The sequence below is a fragment of the Nelumbo lutea genome, chromosome 3 (genome assembly GCF_056320005.1).
Source record: "Nelumbo lutea isolate HS-2025 chromosome 3, American lotus-T2T, whole genome shotgun sequence".
Taxonomy (NCBI): Eukaryota; Viridiplantae; Streptophyta; class Magnoliopsida; order Proteales; family Nelumbonaceae; genus Nelumbo; species Nelumbo lutea.
This window is the reverse complement of record NC_142686.1, coordinates 11,885,705-11,904,478: the sequence shown is the minus strand read 5'-3', so window position 1 is coordinate 11,904,478 and position 18,774 is coordinate 11,885,705. Positions and strand designations below refer to the sequence as shown.

Below are 18,774 nucleotides of genomic sequence, written 5' to 3'. Positions count from 1 at the left end.
CCTTTACCATTCGCGCAAGGTCCAACCCAGCTATTAGTGCTTCGTATTCTGCCTCGTTGTTGGATGCTGCGAACTCAAAGCGTAGTGCGTATTCTAATTTTGTGTCGCCCGGGCCGCATAAGACTATTCCAGCTCCGCTGCCTTGCCGGTTCGAGGAACCATCCACGTGAAGGATCCAGGGCTCCTCATCCCAGTTCGTGTTTCGCCTGACCAGGAGAGATGCCACACTGGCTGCTACTTCTCGGGGTTCAGACTCTATTGGCTCGGGAGCTCCGAGTTCGCCCGAACTGGGGACTTCGGGCTTGACCTGTGGGGCTTCGTGGCTGAAAGTGCACTCGGCGATAAAATCTGCCAAAGCTTGGGCCTTAATAGCAGTTCTTGGCTTGTACTGGAGGTCGTACTCACTGAGTTCGATGGCCCATTTCGTCAGTCGACCGGAAACCTCGGGTTTGATTAAAACTTGTCTCAGAGGTTTGTCAGTCATGACGATGACGGTGTGAGCCTGGAAGTATGGGCGGAGTTTCCGAGCTGCTGTCACCAGTGCGTATGCTAGCTTTTCTATCTGCGGGTACCTTGTCTCTGCTCCCTGTAAAATTTTACTAACATAATAGATGGGTCGCTAGACCCAGTCTGTTTCTTTTATTAGTACCGAACTGACCACCTCGTCGCTTGCCGAGAGGTACAGTTCTAAGACCTCGCCCTCCTCGGGCCGGGCTAAGGTCGGTACACTAGTGAGGTAACCTTTTAGCTCGTCAAACGCGAGCTGGCAGTCCTTGGTCCACTCAAACCCTTTGCCTTTGATTGCTTTGAAGAAAGGTAGGCAACGGTCTACTGATTTGGACATGAAGCGGCTTAGAGCGGCTATGCGGCCGTTTAGCCTCTGAACTTCTTTTACTTTCCGAGGTGGTCTCATATCTAAAATGGCTTTTATCTTGTCCGGGTTGGCCTCAATACCGCGCCGATTGACAATGTACCCTAGGAATTTGCCCGAGGTAACGTCGAAGACACATTTGTTGGGGTTCAATTTCATGCTAAACTGACGCAGGATTTGGAAGACAGAATCTAAGTCTTGTATTAATTCTTGTGAAAACTGAGTTTTGACGACCATGTCGTCTACATAGCACTCTATCTTCGTGTCAATCAGGGGCCGAAACAGCCTATTTACAAGTCTTTGGAAAGTCGCCCCGGCATTTTTTAATCCGAAGGGCATGACCTTGTAGCAATATAGGCCGAACTCGGTTATGAAGCTGGTTTTTTCCTCATCGGATGGGTCCATCCGGATTTGGTTGTAGCCTGAGTAGGCGTCCAGGAAGCTTAGCAACTCATGTCCCGAGGTCGTGTCCACTAGGCGATCAATTGTGGGGAGGGGGAAGCAATCTTTCGGGCAAGCTCGGTTCAAGTCGGTGTAGTCGACGCACATGCGCCACTTGCCGTTTGCCTTTTTTACCAACACCGGGTTGGCCACCCAGCTCGGGTAATGGACTTCCCTTATGAAGTTTGCTACGAGGAGCTTCTTGGCCTCCTCGTCGACCGTCCTCCAGCGTTCTGGGGCTAAGTTGCATTTCTTCTGTCTAACGAGTCTGACTATAGGGTTAGTATTAAGTTTGTGAGTTATCAGGCCGGGGCTAATGCCGGGCATGTCAGCCGCGGACCAGGCAAAAATATCTAAATTTTGAAGTAAAAAACTCACCAGTTCGGTTCGTAGGGGTTCCTCGACGAAAGCTCCGATCTGAAGTGTGCGAGCTGGGTCCGTAGCCGAAGTCGGGATTGCGACGGTTTCCTCCGTGGGCGAAGATCGTTCCTCACCTTGCTCCGCAGGCCGCTCCAGTTCGAGGTCGTCGGCCGCCTTGGTTTTTCCCTTCAGGGCGACAACATAACACTTGCGGAACTCGAGCTGGTCGCCCCGCGCTACCCCCACACTGGTCCGTAGGGAACTTCATGGCCAAATAGTAGGTGGAGACCATCGCCCGTAGGATATGCGTGATCAGCCGCCCTATTATGGGCATTGTATGGGGAGGGGGTCGCGACCACCAGGAAATCATGGTTGAGTCTGACCGCACAAGGCCATGTGCCGACTTCCACAGGTACTGTTATTTTTCCGAGGGGCCTGACTTCCTCTCCGCTAAAACCCACCAGGGGAGTGTTCGCGGGCTTTAGCTCGCTCCTATTGTAACTGTAGCTGGTCAAACGCTGATTTAAAGAGGATGTCCACTGAGCTGCCCGAACCTACGAGTACGCGTCTGACCTCGAAGTCATTGATCCTTAGTTTAATGACAAGCGCGTCATCATGGGGGTAGCGGACCCCTCGCGCGTCGTCCTCCGTGAAGAAGATTGGTTCTTCGGTCTTTGGTCTCTTTGGGGGGTTCCGTTCCTCGAGGGCCGCTTCGCGAACTGAAGTCCGGGCTGCTGCCGAGGTACACCCTGCTACCACCGAACCTCCCACAATTGCATGGATGGTTCCCCGAACTGGCCTCTCTTCCGGAGGCTGTCGCTGCAACAGTTCGGCAGGTCTGCTGCTAGACTCGGGGGCATCCTTTTCGTGCTCCCCTTGTCGACCTGCCTTATTGTTATTATTGTTGTGTTGTACAAAGTTTCTCAAGTATCTGTGACAGATGTGCCCCTCTATGTCGTCCCGGAGGTTATTACACTGCTCGGTACTATGACCATGGTCTCTATGGAAACTACAATACAAATTCTTATTTCTCTCGTTCGGATTTCCCTTTAGGCCAGGTGGCCATTTCACGTACGGGACGTCCTTGATCGTCATTAAGATCTCGGTCCGCCTTGTGTTTAAAGGCGTGTAATCCGTCCGAACTGCTAGGGGAGCTCGGAACAACTGGTTCGGCTTCGGCTCCCGGGCCAAGTTTTTTCTGTCGACCGGGTTGGAGAGCTCGCATTCCCTCTTTCTTTTCTTGTTCCCGCCTTCGGTTCGTTGGTTGATTTTTTCCTCTGTCCTCATGAACTTGTCCGCGAGCTTGAGGAATTCGGCCACGGTTGCGGGCTGGTTAGCCACCATGTGCCATTTGAATTCTTTGTGCGTGACCCCTCTTTTGGCCGCCGCGAGCTGCACTGCGGGGTCCAACCGCGGTATCTGCAAGCATGCTTTGTTGAATCGTTTGATGTAGCCCCGGATGGATTCTCCTTCCCTTTGGACTACTCTGAAGATGCTTTCCTCTGTTATGGGGCACCGTTGGCTGGTGACAAAGTGTGCGGTGAAGACCTGCACGAACTGGGCCCAACACTTTATCGACCCAGGGGCCAGGTTCCTGTACCAAGTGCGGGCTACCCCCCTGAGGGTGGTGGTGAAGGCCACGCACATGCACGATTCGCTGGCCTTGGCGAGGTGCATTTGGGACTGGAAAGCGTCAACGTGGTCGTTGGGATCGAAGGACCCGTCGTACTTGTCCAGAGGTGGGAGCTTGAAATTTCTGTGTAAGGGGACCGCCAGGAGTTCTGATGCGAGGGGGAAGGAACCGAGAGAATCGGGGCAGCTCCTACCTCGTCCGAGCTCGTCTCTTTGCCTCTGAGCTCTGACAAGACACGGGTGGCAGTTCGGCGACTTCGCCGACGCCTTCGTTGTTAGGTGGGCCTTGTACTGGCGCTGCTGGCCTCCGTGTTACCGAGCTCGATGGGCCCGAAATGCTGGTAGTCTACCGCCAGGGCGCCGAACCGGCTTTCCGTGAGCGGGAACTCGGGCTTGGAGCGTCGGGGTGCCGATCTCTCGGGCGAGGTTCCCGACCCGCCTGTGAGTTGCGAGGCGGGGATGATATTTTTCTCTCTTCGGCCTGGGGACGAGGCCTGACTATTAGGGGGTTCTGGGGTCGGGAGGCCTTTCCCTGGTGGGGGCGCCCATCCTGCGGGGAGGCCTTGACCGGCCTCGGAGTGGGGTGGCGAGGTGGAAGTAGTGGTTGGTTCAGTGGCAATTAGGGGAACTGCTGTTGATAGTGATACTGGGAGATGTTGTGCAGTACTTGGTGCTGCTGGAAATTTTGCATTTGGGCTTGCATTGCCCGCATGCACTGTATCAGGTCGTCCAACCGGTTTTGGCTGACTGCCAGGGGGACGACAGTCGGTTTAGTAAAGGTTGTCTCAATAGGGGAGGAAAGGGGATGCTTGTGGTAGGAAAGTTTACGGGCGCCACTGCTTGTGGAGCGTTCAAGCTGGGGATCCCATCCACCGAAAGGAGGATGGTGAACTGTCCAACGCACACCATGGGGACTTGAAGTTGTTCCCCGATGGTGTTTGTCTCCGTGCCACGTCCGGCGTTGCTGGAGGAGGCCATGAGTGTTGGGTTTTTTGAAGAAAAGGGGTTATGGAAGTTTGGAGGGAGGCTTTTTGAAGCGTTCCCACAGACGGCGTCAATTGATGAAGCGCGATCCGGCCGATCTTAGCTGTCAACGACCTTGCTTCTGAACTGGGTAGCAGGGAACCTGAAACGGAGGAGATGAGGAAGCTCCGGGGGGGAACCCGGTGTAGCGGCTACGAAGCTCAAGTTAGAATCCTTCAAAAGCAAGATAACACCAGATAGCGCAAAGTTTGCATACCTCGTTTGTTGGGGGCAGGGGGCTCTTATAATCACTTCGCGCACTCGCTCCGAGGCCCTTGTCAGGTCGGGTATGATTACCCTTGCGCTTGTCAATTCGGCCGTCGTCCTTTCTGCTGGGACGGAACCGTCACTGCCTAACCGTCTGTCTAACTGGAGATGGCGGTGTCAGTGGCGGTGGCAGGTGGCCGTTTAGAGTGCGGCCGCCAAGCGTCAGATCCCAAGTCAGTTAGGTGCGGCGCCCTCGGGCACAAACTTCCTCAGTGTCAGGCATGGTACAACTTGTTTGGTTTTGGTGCCCAAAAGGTGATGCGGAGTGGTGAGCGAGGCGAAGTCTTGAGTTCAGAGGTATCTATAGGGCAGATAAGTTCGGCGAGGTGTATCCCGAACTGTTACAAGGCAGGCCAGTTCGGCGAGGTATACCCCGAGCTGTTACAAGGTTGGCCAGTTCGACGAGGTATCTGTAGGGCAGGTCAGTTCGGCGAGGTGTATCCCGAACTGTTACAAGGCGGGCCAGTTCGGCGAGGTATACCCCGAGCTGTTACAAGGTTGGCCGATTTGGATTACTCTGGTTTTGGGCCAAGGGTGAGTTCGGGCCCCCCGTAGGGAGTTCGGTCCGCTGGTGTCCCTTTGTTCACGCCTTAGGCTTAGCCTTTTTGCCGAGCTGTTGTTTCTGCCACGTATCGCATAACTGTGAGGTCGGGCCAAATCTTCCTTTATCAAATAGAGATATAGTAATCTTCTCATATTTGAGGTTTCTGATAGAAATGCATACGATGCCCGAACAATAAAATTATACAACGGGCATACCGATTTACCGTAAAAGTATTGGGCCAGGGAGTCCAGCATAGCTTGTATATGTAATGTTTGCATTAAGCACTCGGAGAGGAATGTCAATCCCATTACAGACGCATCATTCGTTCATTCTAACTAACGAGAAAAAGAAAGATGCATCCTTGTATGTTAAAATCAATTGCATCAAATCACATGATGTGATTTTGACATTGAGCAATGAGTATCCATCCGTACTTGTGGCCGATAACTGAGTAAACCCCTACGATCAAAACCACAAGAAAAGCAAGATGGCAGTTGAACTGAAGCGTTGCTATCGCTCTACCCCTGTGATACTCAGGATGCCCTTTGCACTTCATTGTATAATTCCCTCTGCTCTTTTCATGTAGAGAACAGCCGTGAGCAATCAAACTGGTATAGAAGGAGAAACCCATTTGAACAAACCATGTCCCCTGAAGAATCAAACCAACTCCACGAGCCAATCTTGGGAAATTGGATTTGGAGGAAACAAATTCAAGAACGGTGGAGAAAATACAAATGGCTATCGGGAGAAGCAAAAGATCGAAGTAACGATTCTCAATCCCAGATGGGTCTTTCCTCTGAAGGTAAAAGAGGAGAAATTCTTGCCCGAAGCCGATGAGAGCAATTAAATTGAGGATTGAAGAGGGTAAAGGAATGGAACCAGTAAAATCGACCAAAAGACCGACGGCGGAGTAGAGAAGAAAGAGAGAAACCAGTGCTACAATCTCTAATTGGAGAGCGAAGCCGACCCCATCGTTGGCGTGAAGGGCATCGATTAAAGATACTAGAGAGTTGAGGATGAAGAAGAAGGAGAAAACAGATACAGCGATAAAACTAACAGAGGAGGAGGATGGATTCTTTCTAACCCGGGTTGTTGTTGTTGTTCCTGCAGTTGTTGATGGAGTGTGCGGTGGGGAGAGAGGAGAGGAGGGATTTAGGTGCGCGTAGGAAGAGATAAGGGCCTCCCAAGCGCCGATTAGCATGAGCCCGCCTCCTGCTAAGCAGTAAGTGAAGAGACCCATCTTTGGATGAATTTGATCTCCTTTGCTTCTACTGTATTAAGGGAGATGGAGCTGAGATCTCATCTGAGAAGGGGCTGTTCTTCGATCTTCTCTGGTCTTTGTTCAACCAGTTAGAATTTTTTAAGTCCTCGTTTTTCTGTGTTATGAACTCACGTTGGACTTCGCCAAAATAGAAAATACGAGGCATGCTCAATGGGAGGTGGGTTTCTTCGAATGAGAAAGCTTACACGTAGTATTCTCTCTTTGTTTAAGTTTTAGCCGTAGATCCAGTAACCAAGTCATTTGATGGTGTAAAACGAAGCATATGTAACGTTTTTCGATATCTTCAGTTGAGACTTGAGAGGGATTCATCATTCATGGAGTCATTTTATTGGGATACTCAATGTGTACAAACGCGAAGATCACCGTTAATTGTGGGATCCACTGCTCTAACGAGTAACGACATAGAAGTTAGAACACACACGTTTTTATCATCTTTTCTGCATCGCGATTCGCAACGATTTCAAAATTTTATGTCTGCCGTGAGGAGCAGATCCCAATTCGCCGTGAGGATGCTACCATTCAACCCGACCAAACCGACCAATCCGAGTTGGCCGGTTTTTCTTCAGCACCGGTCGATTTCAGGTTAAAAAAAACACAAACTGATGGTTCAGTTCGGTTTCAGTTTTTGTGTGTGAAAATCAAAATCGAAACCGATCCAAATCGAACCGATTTAGATATATTATATATATATATATATATTTGATATATTTAAGTTTTACTACATATATCAGCTTTATTTAAGAAAGGTACATATTATATATATAACTTCTAATATACAAAATATCAGTTTTAATCCATCAAATCATTTTTAATTTTCAGGCATCCAACCTTTTCTTTCTTAGACTTGAATCCTTTACCGTTCACACCGAGAGAATCATTCACAAAACCTACCCAACCCGATTCAAATCGACTAGCTCGGTTTTACTTAGTACTGGGTCGATTTTGATTTAATTTCTAGGTAAACTGACTAGGCCGGGTCGGTTGGAAAAACGCTAATAAACAGACCCACCCCGACTCGTGAACAGCCCTAAGCTTCAAATTCGAAGTTGCTTCAAATCTGGAATTGGAGTTCACATCTACGCCTCACAAGCAGCACCCCACAACGTCCCGCATCACATTCTCGCCATGTATTGGGAACATCTCCCGATGATGTACCATAATCGATGATATCATTATTGAGAGATGTTCCCAATACATAGCGGAATTGTGTTGTGGGACGTAGTGGGGTGCCCCCTCGTGGGGCACAGATGTGAACACCCATAATTGCTCCTTATGGAATGCTCCTCACTCCAATCTCACGACACTTTAGCCCCACATCTGGAATATTTTCTATGTTTTCATTTGTTGGGTGTGGTAGATATTTTCAATACGAGTTGGGATCACAAGCTGACGAAACAAGTTCCAACACCCTACCAACTCGATCTCGTAACCCACCATAAAAGTGGAACCTATCATGTATGAGATGGAGTGTCATATATTGTTGGTAGGGTGTTGGAACATATTTTGTTGGCAGGTGATATGGACTCTTCTAATACATGTTTAAGTGTGCAATTAGGTTGGTGTGAGGAGTGTTCTCTCACAGCAAACCTGAATTCAGCTAACAAGCAAAAATACTAAATTAGGTAGGGTGAAGTGTTTAGTAGTTGTCAATTTGTTCATTTTGTGGATTTTGAGAGGGGGAAATTGGTCAATGGGATTTTGGTTTCTATTGGTCAATATGCCATTGTCTTTTTTCATATTGATGCGGGATTTGTAAAAAAATTAGTTTCCCGAGGTATCACTTACCTGTCAAGTAAGTGCTACCCATCTCTTAGGTGGGTAAGTAACTTTCCCTCTTAGGATAAAATTGTCAACACTCGGATGTGACAAAATTGCCTCTTCTAATAATAGGTTTTATGGCTAAAATGGTCATTATCTTATTTACTTGGGAAATAAAAAGCACGTGTAAGTGTATTTGCCTAGTTAAGTATTTCTCAAGAAACACTTAGGTAAGTTCATTTACTTGGATAAGTAACTTCTTGAAAAGTGAATGGGCCTAAGTACAAACTACAAAACACTGGCCACCAATGTGTGGGATAACACTATAGTCCCATATAAGGTGGGTCCAAGTTTTAAAAATATCCGTATCATGTATCACATCAAAAAGCTTGGATATGAATAACAATATACTTTGGATATGCACGGATATGATGGAAAGATATGGGCACCATTAGATACATTAAGAAAACTCTTACAAATCCTACAAGTATATTGATTACACTCATATAAGGTTAAAATAACTATGAATATGGTCTAAACCCACAATAAATGCACATTTCAATTGCTTATACGAGGAGATGCATTGCAATCAACAATGTTGGGAAATGTAGATAGCATGCAATAACTTTACTAAACAAATTTTGAGCTTTCAATCTATTAAAATATAATTACAAAATACATCATATTGTTGTTATATAAATGGTTTGATAAATTATTGATAGATCCATTCTATAGTTCTCTCTACAATTATTTTGTTTCTTTTACAAACCCCCACCTACATTTTTCGAGCTTAGTACTTTTGTGTATTAAGGGGCATATTATGTGCCCTTGATGGTTTTAGTGTTCCTCCTTTTTGTTTAAAACAAGAATATCTATGTAATAAAGGAATACCAATCAATTGCAATACTTGAATACCCTAACTCTCAAAAATAGACACTTGGGGGTTCATCTATTAGCATTCTGTCGGTTAAACATTACATAATGTTAAAACTATCCTCCCCTCACTTAAATTTATACACTTTGATTAATATCATATAAGTTATTAAGTTAGTCAAAAGACCAAGGCCTTGTCTCCACGATGACATTTTCACATAGACAACATTTAAAAGGGACTATTGGCACTTCAACACTATTTTTTCTAACAACGACATTCTCTAAGAATCACTTCGCCAATGATTTTCTACTTTCACGGGTGAAGTCCATCTCTCCTCACGATGACGTTCTCACGTAGACAACGAATAACAAGTTCAAATTTTCAACACCATTTAAAAGGGACTATGTTGGCACTTCAACATGTTTTTTTTTTCTCTGGCAACGACATTCTCTGGTGATGATTTTAATTTGTTGGCGATTTCTTACCCTCATCGACAAAGTGCTTTCGTTGAACTCTCTCCTATTTATTTATAGGGATTAGAATGAGCAATACCCAGATCGAAAACTAATCAACTTTCAATGGAGTTGTTTTGGTCATTTTTAATTTTTTAATTTTAATAATTAAAAAAATACATGGACATTTTGATAATTTTACTATACATCATAACGTGAATTAATAAAAGTGGACCCAAGTGTCTATTTTTAAAAGTTCAAGATATATCTGTCAATCTTTCACCATCCCAAAAGTACAAAATACCTATATATAATTTACCCATAAATATTTTGTAATTCAGAAGACCAACCAACAATTAATTTTATTTTTATCCTTTTTTTTTTTCCAGTGAAACACAATTAGTCTTATTTGGTAGGTACACAATTATTTTAATATTTTTACTAGTGAAACTATTTGATAATGCTATTTATATGAATTCGTAGTCTTCGTTACAGAAATAGTAACTTTATATACAATAATGAACATTTTATACATAAAATAGTCTAATGAAAGCTATATTAACAATAATAAAATCACAATATATAAGAAAGAAGAATAATTGTGATATAATGAAAAAAAGTAAACATCATTTGAAGTTTCCTATTTCTACTAACAATTAGTTTTATTATTTTTGATAAATACACAGTTATTTTAATATTTTTATTTGGGATATGGACATTTGGACTAAGAACCCTTTGGGGCAATCCAGATGAGCTGCAGACAACATCATACACACCCCGCTGAGCTACCTATCATTCTTGAACACACCTGTATTCAGTACAGATGGGTCACAGTGAGCACTGGCCTTTGGATTGGCATTCCCGTTTTAGGTACAGATGATCCAACTGTCGTGGGCAGCCTTAATCACCGTAAATAATCTACTCAACGTCGAAGTATCATTTGTCTGAGTGGTTTTGTGAAACATGTTAGCAATTTCCCTATATTAGATTTCGTAATGGCAAATGAATCCACGAACACGAGGATCGTGCTTCCGCACCTCAGCGTCAAGTTGTATTTTTCCTACTTGAACGGAACAAGACAACAAATGTCCCCTACAGGCTACAGCTTGTACAAAGCAATGAAGCAAACAACGAAAAAACAAACAAATGTTGGTATCAGTATACGTATACGGTTACTAACCCCACGGAAATCTGGTTGAGTACTGGGATGGTTGTTTCGGGTATACTATGGTACGGATGGGTTATCGTGGTGTGGGTCACCACAGTTGCGCACCGTCCGTCCGACCAATATCGGATGGCGATAGTAGCGTTGCAATGACACAACGGGTTACGGAAAAACGGCTGCGTTTGGTTTGGGCTTTCCTCTTTCGCGATTCCGTGCTGCCTTTGCTGGTAGGTTTGCAAGTCATCATCGGTCATCAAACACAACCCGATTTGTGAGTAAAGTATATATAAGTGGCTTCTGTTGAGCTCATCTTCATCATGTTCATGTCCGTTTAAACTGCGTTCTACACTTACGGATAAGCGAGGAATACTATAAAAAGTAATGGAGTTGAGAGGTGCTCTCTGTTTCTTCCTTATCGTGTTTCTTGATGCTTCCATGTCCGTACATGGGCGCTTGCTGCCCGAAAAGAAACCTGATCCAGCTGATGCTGCTGCCACCGCTCGATGGCTGGTTTCCCAGAACTCCTGGGCTATCTTAAGGTCTCTCTCTCTCTCTCTCTCTCTCTCTCTCTCTCTCTCCACAATTTTGTGAAGGAAAATTATCTAGTTTCTTTGTATCTGATTTTTTGTTTTCCGACATGGGCTTTGTTTATTTATTTCAGTTTTGCGCTTTTACTTGTTTAAAAATCATGTCATGAAAGAGAAAACCCAAAATTGCAGCTAATAAATCGGTAGAAATGGCTTGCAAAACACTAAACAATGGATTGATTTCTTTCCTTACTCCTCTCAAAGAGAGATGAAAGCGTCTTTCTTCTCTTTCACGAAAGATGGATATGCTTTTGAGAGAATCTCAACAAGACTCTCCTATCATACATATGAGGCTTGGAAAAAAGCTAGAAGATAGTGGAAATAGGCCCACTCTCCAGTAACTTGAAATAAGGAAAAATAAGTCAACTGGTTGGGTGCTCTGGGAATACCAGATAGTTAAATAGAGTACTCGTAACATGAATATTTCGTGCTATGGTTCTATTTGTTTATCTCGATATCAACTTGAAGAACCATTGCAGTTTTTCTATTATATTTTGAAGGATTTCTCTGTTATAGTAGATGAGTTTAGTATCTTTTTATCATGAGCCTGAAGATTGTTATACTTGTTGCAAAGAATGTATCACTTGTCCAGTTTCTATTAATAATTCATGCAAATCTCTTTTCCACCTGCTCATGCTCATCTTACTGCAGTTTGGAGAAATTACGAACTTCTTGTTCCGAGGGTTTTGATTGGTTACTCTGTTATTGGTGTCAAATTTTCCATCTGGAGGTATTGGTGGTCAGCCACCATGCATTGAAGATCTTTGCAGTTTGTACAGAAAGATGCTGTTGCTTTTCTATGTCAAATAGGGGTCATGTAGTTGTAGGATTCAGAGATTTTGGAATTCAAATACAAGAATTAAGGTAAGCAGAAGCTAACAATGTAAAAGGTGAGGGTTTATTTTGTGAGATGGTAAAAATCTCAAGCTGACAAGCATGAGAACATGGATTCAACCCTGAGGGTTGCTACTCCTCCCCGACCTTCGATATCTGTGACCATCACTGGGTAATGGCTCCTTTTTTCATGTTAATGCTGGAGTAGTCTGAGCTTGGTTGGAAGAGGAGAAAGATTCATTATTATGTGATATTGGATTTGACTGTCAAGTTGACTGGTTTTTGTCTATTGATATCCCAAGATTTATGATTTAGGGCTTTCACAGTTATTAGTGGAGGCTTGGGCCAAGCATGATATCTGAGCTTTGATTTTGGGAATGAGTTTCTTGGGAAGGGTAGGTTGGGTTAGGTGGATCTGGGCCAGAATATATTAATGCATAGAAAACTAATTTAGAAATGATGAATCTGATATCTGGTATCCTCACTAGAATCTTTAAGCCAGAATGAGAATCAAAAAATAAATTTAGAAATGATGGTGTGTCTAATCTCCATTATCCTTACCAAGAACCTTTAGGCCAGTAAGAAACTCTATTGAGAAGTAATAACAAAATCCTGGTGCACCCTGCAAGGCTGCAAGAAGAGTCCTGATCAGCTGAGCATGGCACATTGCTGGCTACGTGCATCCAGCTATACATTGGGAATATTGGTGTTTTAAAGTACAACCAATGTTCTTGATGTGCGGCAGGATGCACGTGGCCAGCAATGTGTCATGATAAGCAGATCCGAACTCCTGCAAGAATGCCTGAAATACTATTAGTCTTTATCTATACATGTACAACATTACAGGCTTCAAAAGGACGCATTGACTTTCCAATGGAGTGTAAAATTTATCTAAGCTTCCAGGGGCTTCCTTTCATGTTAAAAAATAGTGAAGGGAAAGGGGAGACTCTGGCATGCTTGGAAGGCTTCCAGATGATTTTCACACTGAGACCTGTGAAATATATGAACGTATGACTGGATGCACCAGATTTCTCATACAAAAGGGAACCTCATAGGTGGTGGGAGTTAATTGGGTGAAGAATATTTGCACTGAAATGCTCCCTACTCTCAAGAATCTTGATCTCAACAAACAGTTCCTGGAGGAGTTAACCTTCCAAGAAGACATTGATGACCCGACCCATTGACAGCCCTAGCTGCAATTCATGATCCAATCCACTGGAGAATCTCAATGTGGAATCTCCAAACAACTATAACAAAGATTTTAACATATCAATCTTGTCTGTGAAGCTAGCAGGGGCAGATTTTCTGTGGTATTTTCACCATAACTCATGAAACAGAAAAGCCAATACTACTTCCACAAGTAAAATTCTGGTAAGACTATCTGGACACACACACACACACAGATACTTATACAGGAGAAAGCTACATTAAGCAAGGGAGTGTGTCCTTGGAAGTCATTGCCAGGATCTGAGCTAGGGCCGTTGGAATGACATCATGACCAAATTTATTTGCCTCATTCTCTCAATCAAAAGCATCAATCCAATCAACAGCTTGATTACCTTTCACAAAAAGCATGTGAAATCTGGATCTTGATTGCTTTGTTTCTGTTCATGCTAACAATTTCTTGAATTATTGTTTGTAGATTCCAACAATAACCAGGTCCCCTCAAGAACAGTTAGGGGCAATTCAGAACTGCTGAATTACTTATTGCTTTGTCTTCTAGTGGGTAGAATAATAAAATGATGAATATTTAGATGTAGAGTGGTCTTTCTAACATGCCATTTAGCAATCTAGCTTCTAACTCTATTACTCATTTTCTAAAAGACAAAGCAATATTTAAGACCAATTTTGAGCATAATTTGGAGGGTTTTATATTTCAATAATTTCCTTCTAATTTATTGAGAACTTTTTCACCTTTATTATTTCTGTTCAAAATCTTCGGTGAGTGTCGCATCTTCATCCTTATGAATAGGGTAACAATGATATATGATTAAGCAATTTGAGAGATGTCCCAACTTGCCCCTTTCTTTAGACATAGAATAAATGCCTTTGTGAGTATGATAAAATTCTTCAAATCTGACAGAAAGGTTGTGCTTTTCAAAACCAAATGGTCAATCGCTTTAATGTGGAGAAAACCATAATTTAACAAGATTAAGGCTCTCATATGGATTCTTGATAATGGTTCTCAATTTCTCATATGGATTTTTAATAAATGGTCCTTTCCTTAAAAAAAATAATTAGTAATAATGTTATTTTTTAAAAAAATTGGATGTATGGACTGTAGTTATATAACCCAGCTGTAGATTTTCCCAGCACATCTAGGATAATTGAAGACCCTATTACTGCACAACCGAACAGCTTATTCACAGGTCGTAAAAATGGGCAGAAGTTGGTTTGTTTTCCTTCAACAGATTAGAATCAGTACATTGCATGGATAAGATAATTCTTGATAATAAATAACATGCTTACACACTAATATCATAAGAAAAAAAATGAAATGACTAACTAGGAGTTGGAGTTTTATCAACTTTGTGCAATTCCTCAGTCTAATATGTTGCTTCAGAGAAAAAAGGAATTAGTTTTGCAACAGAAAAAAAATTGGAGAACTACTATTTTATGTAGTTAAAATGACAGTATGCTTGAACTTAAACATCTTGCAGTGTAGTGATTGGTTAGTTATGTATTGCTTATGTAGTCTCGCTTCAATAAATTTAGCCCATTAAGAAGACATTCTCTTATGGGACCACTGCTTTGTGCAATGGGAAAATCTCAGGCTGAAAAGCATGGGAAATACGTTTGAGTCTGACAGTGCTCATGCAAAAATTGCTGGAGGTTAGGTCTGTATCTAGCCCACCCTTCCCAAAACCCTATATAGCTGGTATAAGCATTGAATAATGGCCTTTAGAAATGTATTCTCCTATGTAGTGCTGCCTATTTCTTCTTCTGTTCTTTCTCTGAAGCACTACAACCCTGTAAACATTCTTGTAAGCAAAATGCACTGAATGATTAATGTGGTGGAATTTGAACTTGATGCACGTTGTTCTGTTTTTGCAGTACCATCTCAAGTGAATTGGGAGGGGCTCCCTTTGGGTAAATACTCCCCTGTTCCTGAGACATTTTCAACATTCACTCAAGTCATTTTAAAATATGCTGTCTATAACAGAATAATCTGAAAACCCTGCAGGAATGTGGTTTCATTTAGTGATGGATTGCCTGATGAAGGATGTGGCATTCCATATTTCTATTTGACAACTCTTGATCCTACTGCCAGAAATGCATTGAAGGATGATAGGTCTTCATTCACAGTCAGCGAGTACCCGATTGGATCTTGTGGAAAGATAGATCCTGAGAACCCCACTTGTGCAAAACTTACCCTTACAGGAAAGGTGATGTGGGTTTACATATGACTACTCCTTAATGCCAGAAAGAATATATTGCTTGTCTAGTTTTTTCTTTAATGCTTCCAACCATTCATTTCAACCATCCCAATTAAACTGACATCTATAATTATTTATGTAAATAACAACTTGAAACTTGTTTTTTGATAATATGACTTTAAATTAGTAAATTATTTATATGTTAATAAATCAAGTGTTTTTAACCAAAACTGTCTTATATATTATCTATCAAATTTACCCTTTTAGACATAAAATATAATGAAAATTACAAGAAAACTAGGAAACCTTTATATATTATTAACAAAATAATCGATTTGAAACAAACAAGAACCAGAACCAACCCAATTACTAATCGGGACCAAATTACAGAACCAGAACCAATATAATTGGTTTGGTTCGGTTCGGTTGGGTAGAACCGACTCATTGACAGCCTTATGGGCAACCCAACTGAACTGGAACATGACTTTTCTGCTCTGATACAAGTATAGTACTCCACTACTCCTGAAGCACCATAACTTCGTCCTTGTACATGTAATAATGCTAAAATCAGTAAACCTTAATCTACTAATCTTTTTTTGTTTTTTGATCATTAACTAGATGCTTTATTAAATAATTAAATTTGTGAAACTTTAAGTACAAGAAGGAGAGGTAAACAATCTTAGCCCCCCCACAATAGGGAACAATAAAGAAAGCTAAAAATTAGCCCAAAACATTGATTCCTTAAGCGCCCCTTGCTTGGCTAACCCAACTGTACTTCACCTCAATATCCCTACTCTCAGCCATTTAAATTTTTTCTTTTCATTTCTGTAGCTCCACAAACCATTGCTGTCTTCCTTCAGCCACCTAATCACCACCTCCGAGTCCCCTTCAATGACCAAGCATCGAATGTTTAATTCTCTTGCTCTTTGGATTCCTTCCAGAACTGCTAGAATCTCAGCCCTAAGAGAGTCACCGTCTCCAATTGGGCCTGAGAAAATAGCATTAATAATCCCAACCTCATTCCTGAAAACTCCCCCAATCCCCGAAGGCCCAGGATTCCTTAAGCTACTACCATCAAAATTCAGTTTTATGAATCCTGAAGGAGGGGGGGGGGTGGAACCAAGAAGGTCTAGAGGTCCTCTTACATTGGGCCAAGGTGGCTATTTCTTTCCACTTTCTCAATATGTCAGCCATGGAATAACAGTTTAGTGAAATGAAGTGAAGAAGCCAGGCCAACCTGAACCAACCCAACTGGAAAAAGCTAGGGTTGGGTTGTGTTAGGTTTGGCCCCAACCTGAGTTAACCTGGCCTGACTTGCATCCCTAATCCATTGTAGATTTGGGAATTTATGCTAAGTGGAAGCCCATAGATCTTAAAATTTAAGAATGACATATTTCATACCAACAAAAATAACATGTTTTATTGCTAACAAAGTAATCCCTGGTTATATTTAAACTTTAAATCTGCTTAAAGTTTCTATTTTGGGTAATTTATTTTTGAGATTAACTCTAATGGTATTGCAGTTGAAACTGGTCGACACAAACCCCAAAGAAGCAGAATTTGCTAAACAGGCATTGTTTTCAAAGCATGCAGAGATGAAGGGTAACAAAACATATCCTGAATATATCAGCAGCTTGTCTTTCTGCTAATAAACGTGATAAAGGGGCTTAGTAATAACTAATACATGCTGTTTCTTTCTCTCTCTCTCTCTTTTTTTTTTTTTTGCTTAGCTCACAGTGTTGACTCTTCCTTTTTGATTTTGCTGGATAACAGATTGGCCCAAGGATCACAATTTCCAATTCTTCAAATTAGAAATTGAAGATATATTTTTGATTGATTGGTTTGGTGGTCCTAAACCTCTCACTTTGGATCAGTACCTGCATCCTGGAATGTGAGTAGTAATACTATAATGTTGATTATAATATTAATAAAAGCATTGTAAGATGCCTTAAAGTAAATGCAGTTTTGATGTGTTGATTCTCCATGAAATAAAATAAAATGATGTTTACTTCTACGAGTGTTTCCTTCTTATCCATCCATTAATGAGTTTCCTTTTCCCAAAATTGGGCCTCTGCCATCTACAGGAATCAACTTGCTTCCGCTCTGTGAATATTCCTCCTATGCTCAATTCCCCATGTCGTGTTGGCTCCGACTGTTATATCATTCATGTTATTATGTTTAGTATTCGCTCTGGTGTGTTTGGGATAAACATGTTCATCGTGTATATTTGTGATCCTCCGTTATATTGTTAGCATAAAATCACAGGGAACAATGAAACTATCAGTATAAGTTCTGATCTATAAGGGCCTTTTTTGTATTTTTTTTTCTTTCTGAAAATGCACATTAAGATGTAAAAGAATTGTGTAAATAAATTGATGGTACAGAATGCTTCAAAGATTTTCTATGTTCTATGGTTTGCAAGTTGTTTACTCTTCTGACTTTGGCCGATATTCCAATGTTTGAGGGCACCATTCATGTAATCAGTTTTAAAGTGAATGAAACGGGCTGTGTAAGCCTCTAAAGTGAATGAAATATTGAATAAAAGTAAGTAACAACGAAATAGAAATAATCAAATAAAAGAAGAAAATGCTCTATGATTTTGTGCACAGATACCTTACTTGGATGAGGCTATTAATATTTTTGAGGTCCCAATTATTTTGACGAGGTCGCATCTGCATACTGTACAGTATATCTGATCTTGGCTTTGGAGGCAAAAAGTTTGTATGTCAAGTCCACCAGTGTTCTGAGACCTGGAGTGGGCTGGGCAGTCCTTTTAGTAATTAGGGCCCATTTGGTTTTTGGGAATAGGGGTCTGGAATTGGAAACAGAATGGGCTATTTCAATTCCAATTGTTTGGTTGGGCAGAATCGAAATCCTATTCCCATTCCTGATGAAATGACATTCCCCTAGTTGAGCGAATGATCATTTCTTTTCTCTTTTTTGGGAATGAAATTGTATTCCAATTCTTATTTTGATTCTTGTCTGAACCAAACAGGCTACGGGAATAGACCATGCTGATTCTAATTTCAACTCCTTTAGCATTTTTAGCAGGAGCACCTTCCATTAGTTGAAATCAAGAAGGAAAGTTATATGCAAGGTGGGATTTGCTTTTTCTTTCTTTTCAACTTTATTTCCTTTGAGTAGTCACCTCTAATGAATTATATTTCACGAGGCATGCTAGCTGGTAAATCCCTTTTGCTTCTTTTTCTTTTACAAATTGGTGGACAGGGGCGCATCATTAAAAGACAAAACATAATTAATCTTAAGTAGAACTTGATATATGATGTGATAATGACGATGCTGTTGA

General features: G+C 42.0%; 2 protein-coding genes across 3 annotated transcripts; one reads left to right on the top strand and one right to left on the bottom strand.

The window, feature by feature from the left end:
- Positions 1-5,399: 5,399 nt before the first annotated feature.
- LOC148862961 (uncharacterized) lies at positions 5,400-6,520 on the bottom strand. Its single transcript, XM_088981565.1, has one exon. The coding sequence runs from the start codon at positions 6,376-6,378 to the stop codon at positions 5,527-5,529; it is 852 nt and encodes a 283-aa protein (XP_088837691.1). The 5' UTR covers positions 6,379-6,520; the 3' UTR covers positions 5,400-5,526.
- Positions 6,521-10,820: 4,300 nt separating this feature from the next.
- Positions 10,821-17,876, top strand: LOC148862960 (Pyridoxamine 5'-phosphate oxidase family protein). 2 transcript variants are annotated; one of them, XM_088978547.1, is made up of 6 exons: positions 10,821-11,208; positions 15,145-15,180; positions 15,275-15,476; positions 16,991-17,069; positions 17,241-17,358; positions 17,552-17,876. In XM_088978547.1, the coding sequence occupies exons 1-6, from the start codon at positions 11,051-11,053 to the stop codon at positions 17,574-17,576; spliced, it is 618 nt and encodes a 205-aa protein (XP_088834673.1). In that variant the 5' UTR covers positions 10,821-11,050; the 3' UTR covers positions 17,577-17,876. The 2 variants fall into 2 exon arrangements, with proteins under 2 accessions (XP_088834673.1, XP_088834674.1); XM_088978548.1 differs by lacking the exon at positions 17,552-17,876 and having other exon boundaries at positions 17,241-17,362.
- Positions 17,877-18,774: the final 898 nt, after the last annotated feature.

Excerpts from the sequence above, each read along its gene's own strand:
- LOC148862961 (XM_088981565.1), bottom strand. The coding sequence starts at position 6,378 with ATGGGTCTCTTCACTTACTGCTTAGCAGGAGGCGGGCTCATGCTAATC.
- LOC148862960 (XM_088978547.1), top strand. The coding sequence starts at position 11,051 with ATGGAGTTGAGAGGTGCTCTCTGTTTCTTCCTTATCGTGTTTCTTGAT. Across the intron at positions 15,477-16,990 it reads AACTTACCCTTACAGGAAAG|TTGAAACTGGTCGACACAAA; the intron begins GTGATGTGGGTT and ends ATGGTATTGCAG. Across the intron at positions 17,359-17,551 it reads CAGTACCTGCATCCTGGAAT|GAATCAACTTGCTTCCGCTC; the intron begins GTGAGTAGTAAT and ends TGCCATCTACAG.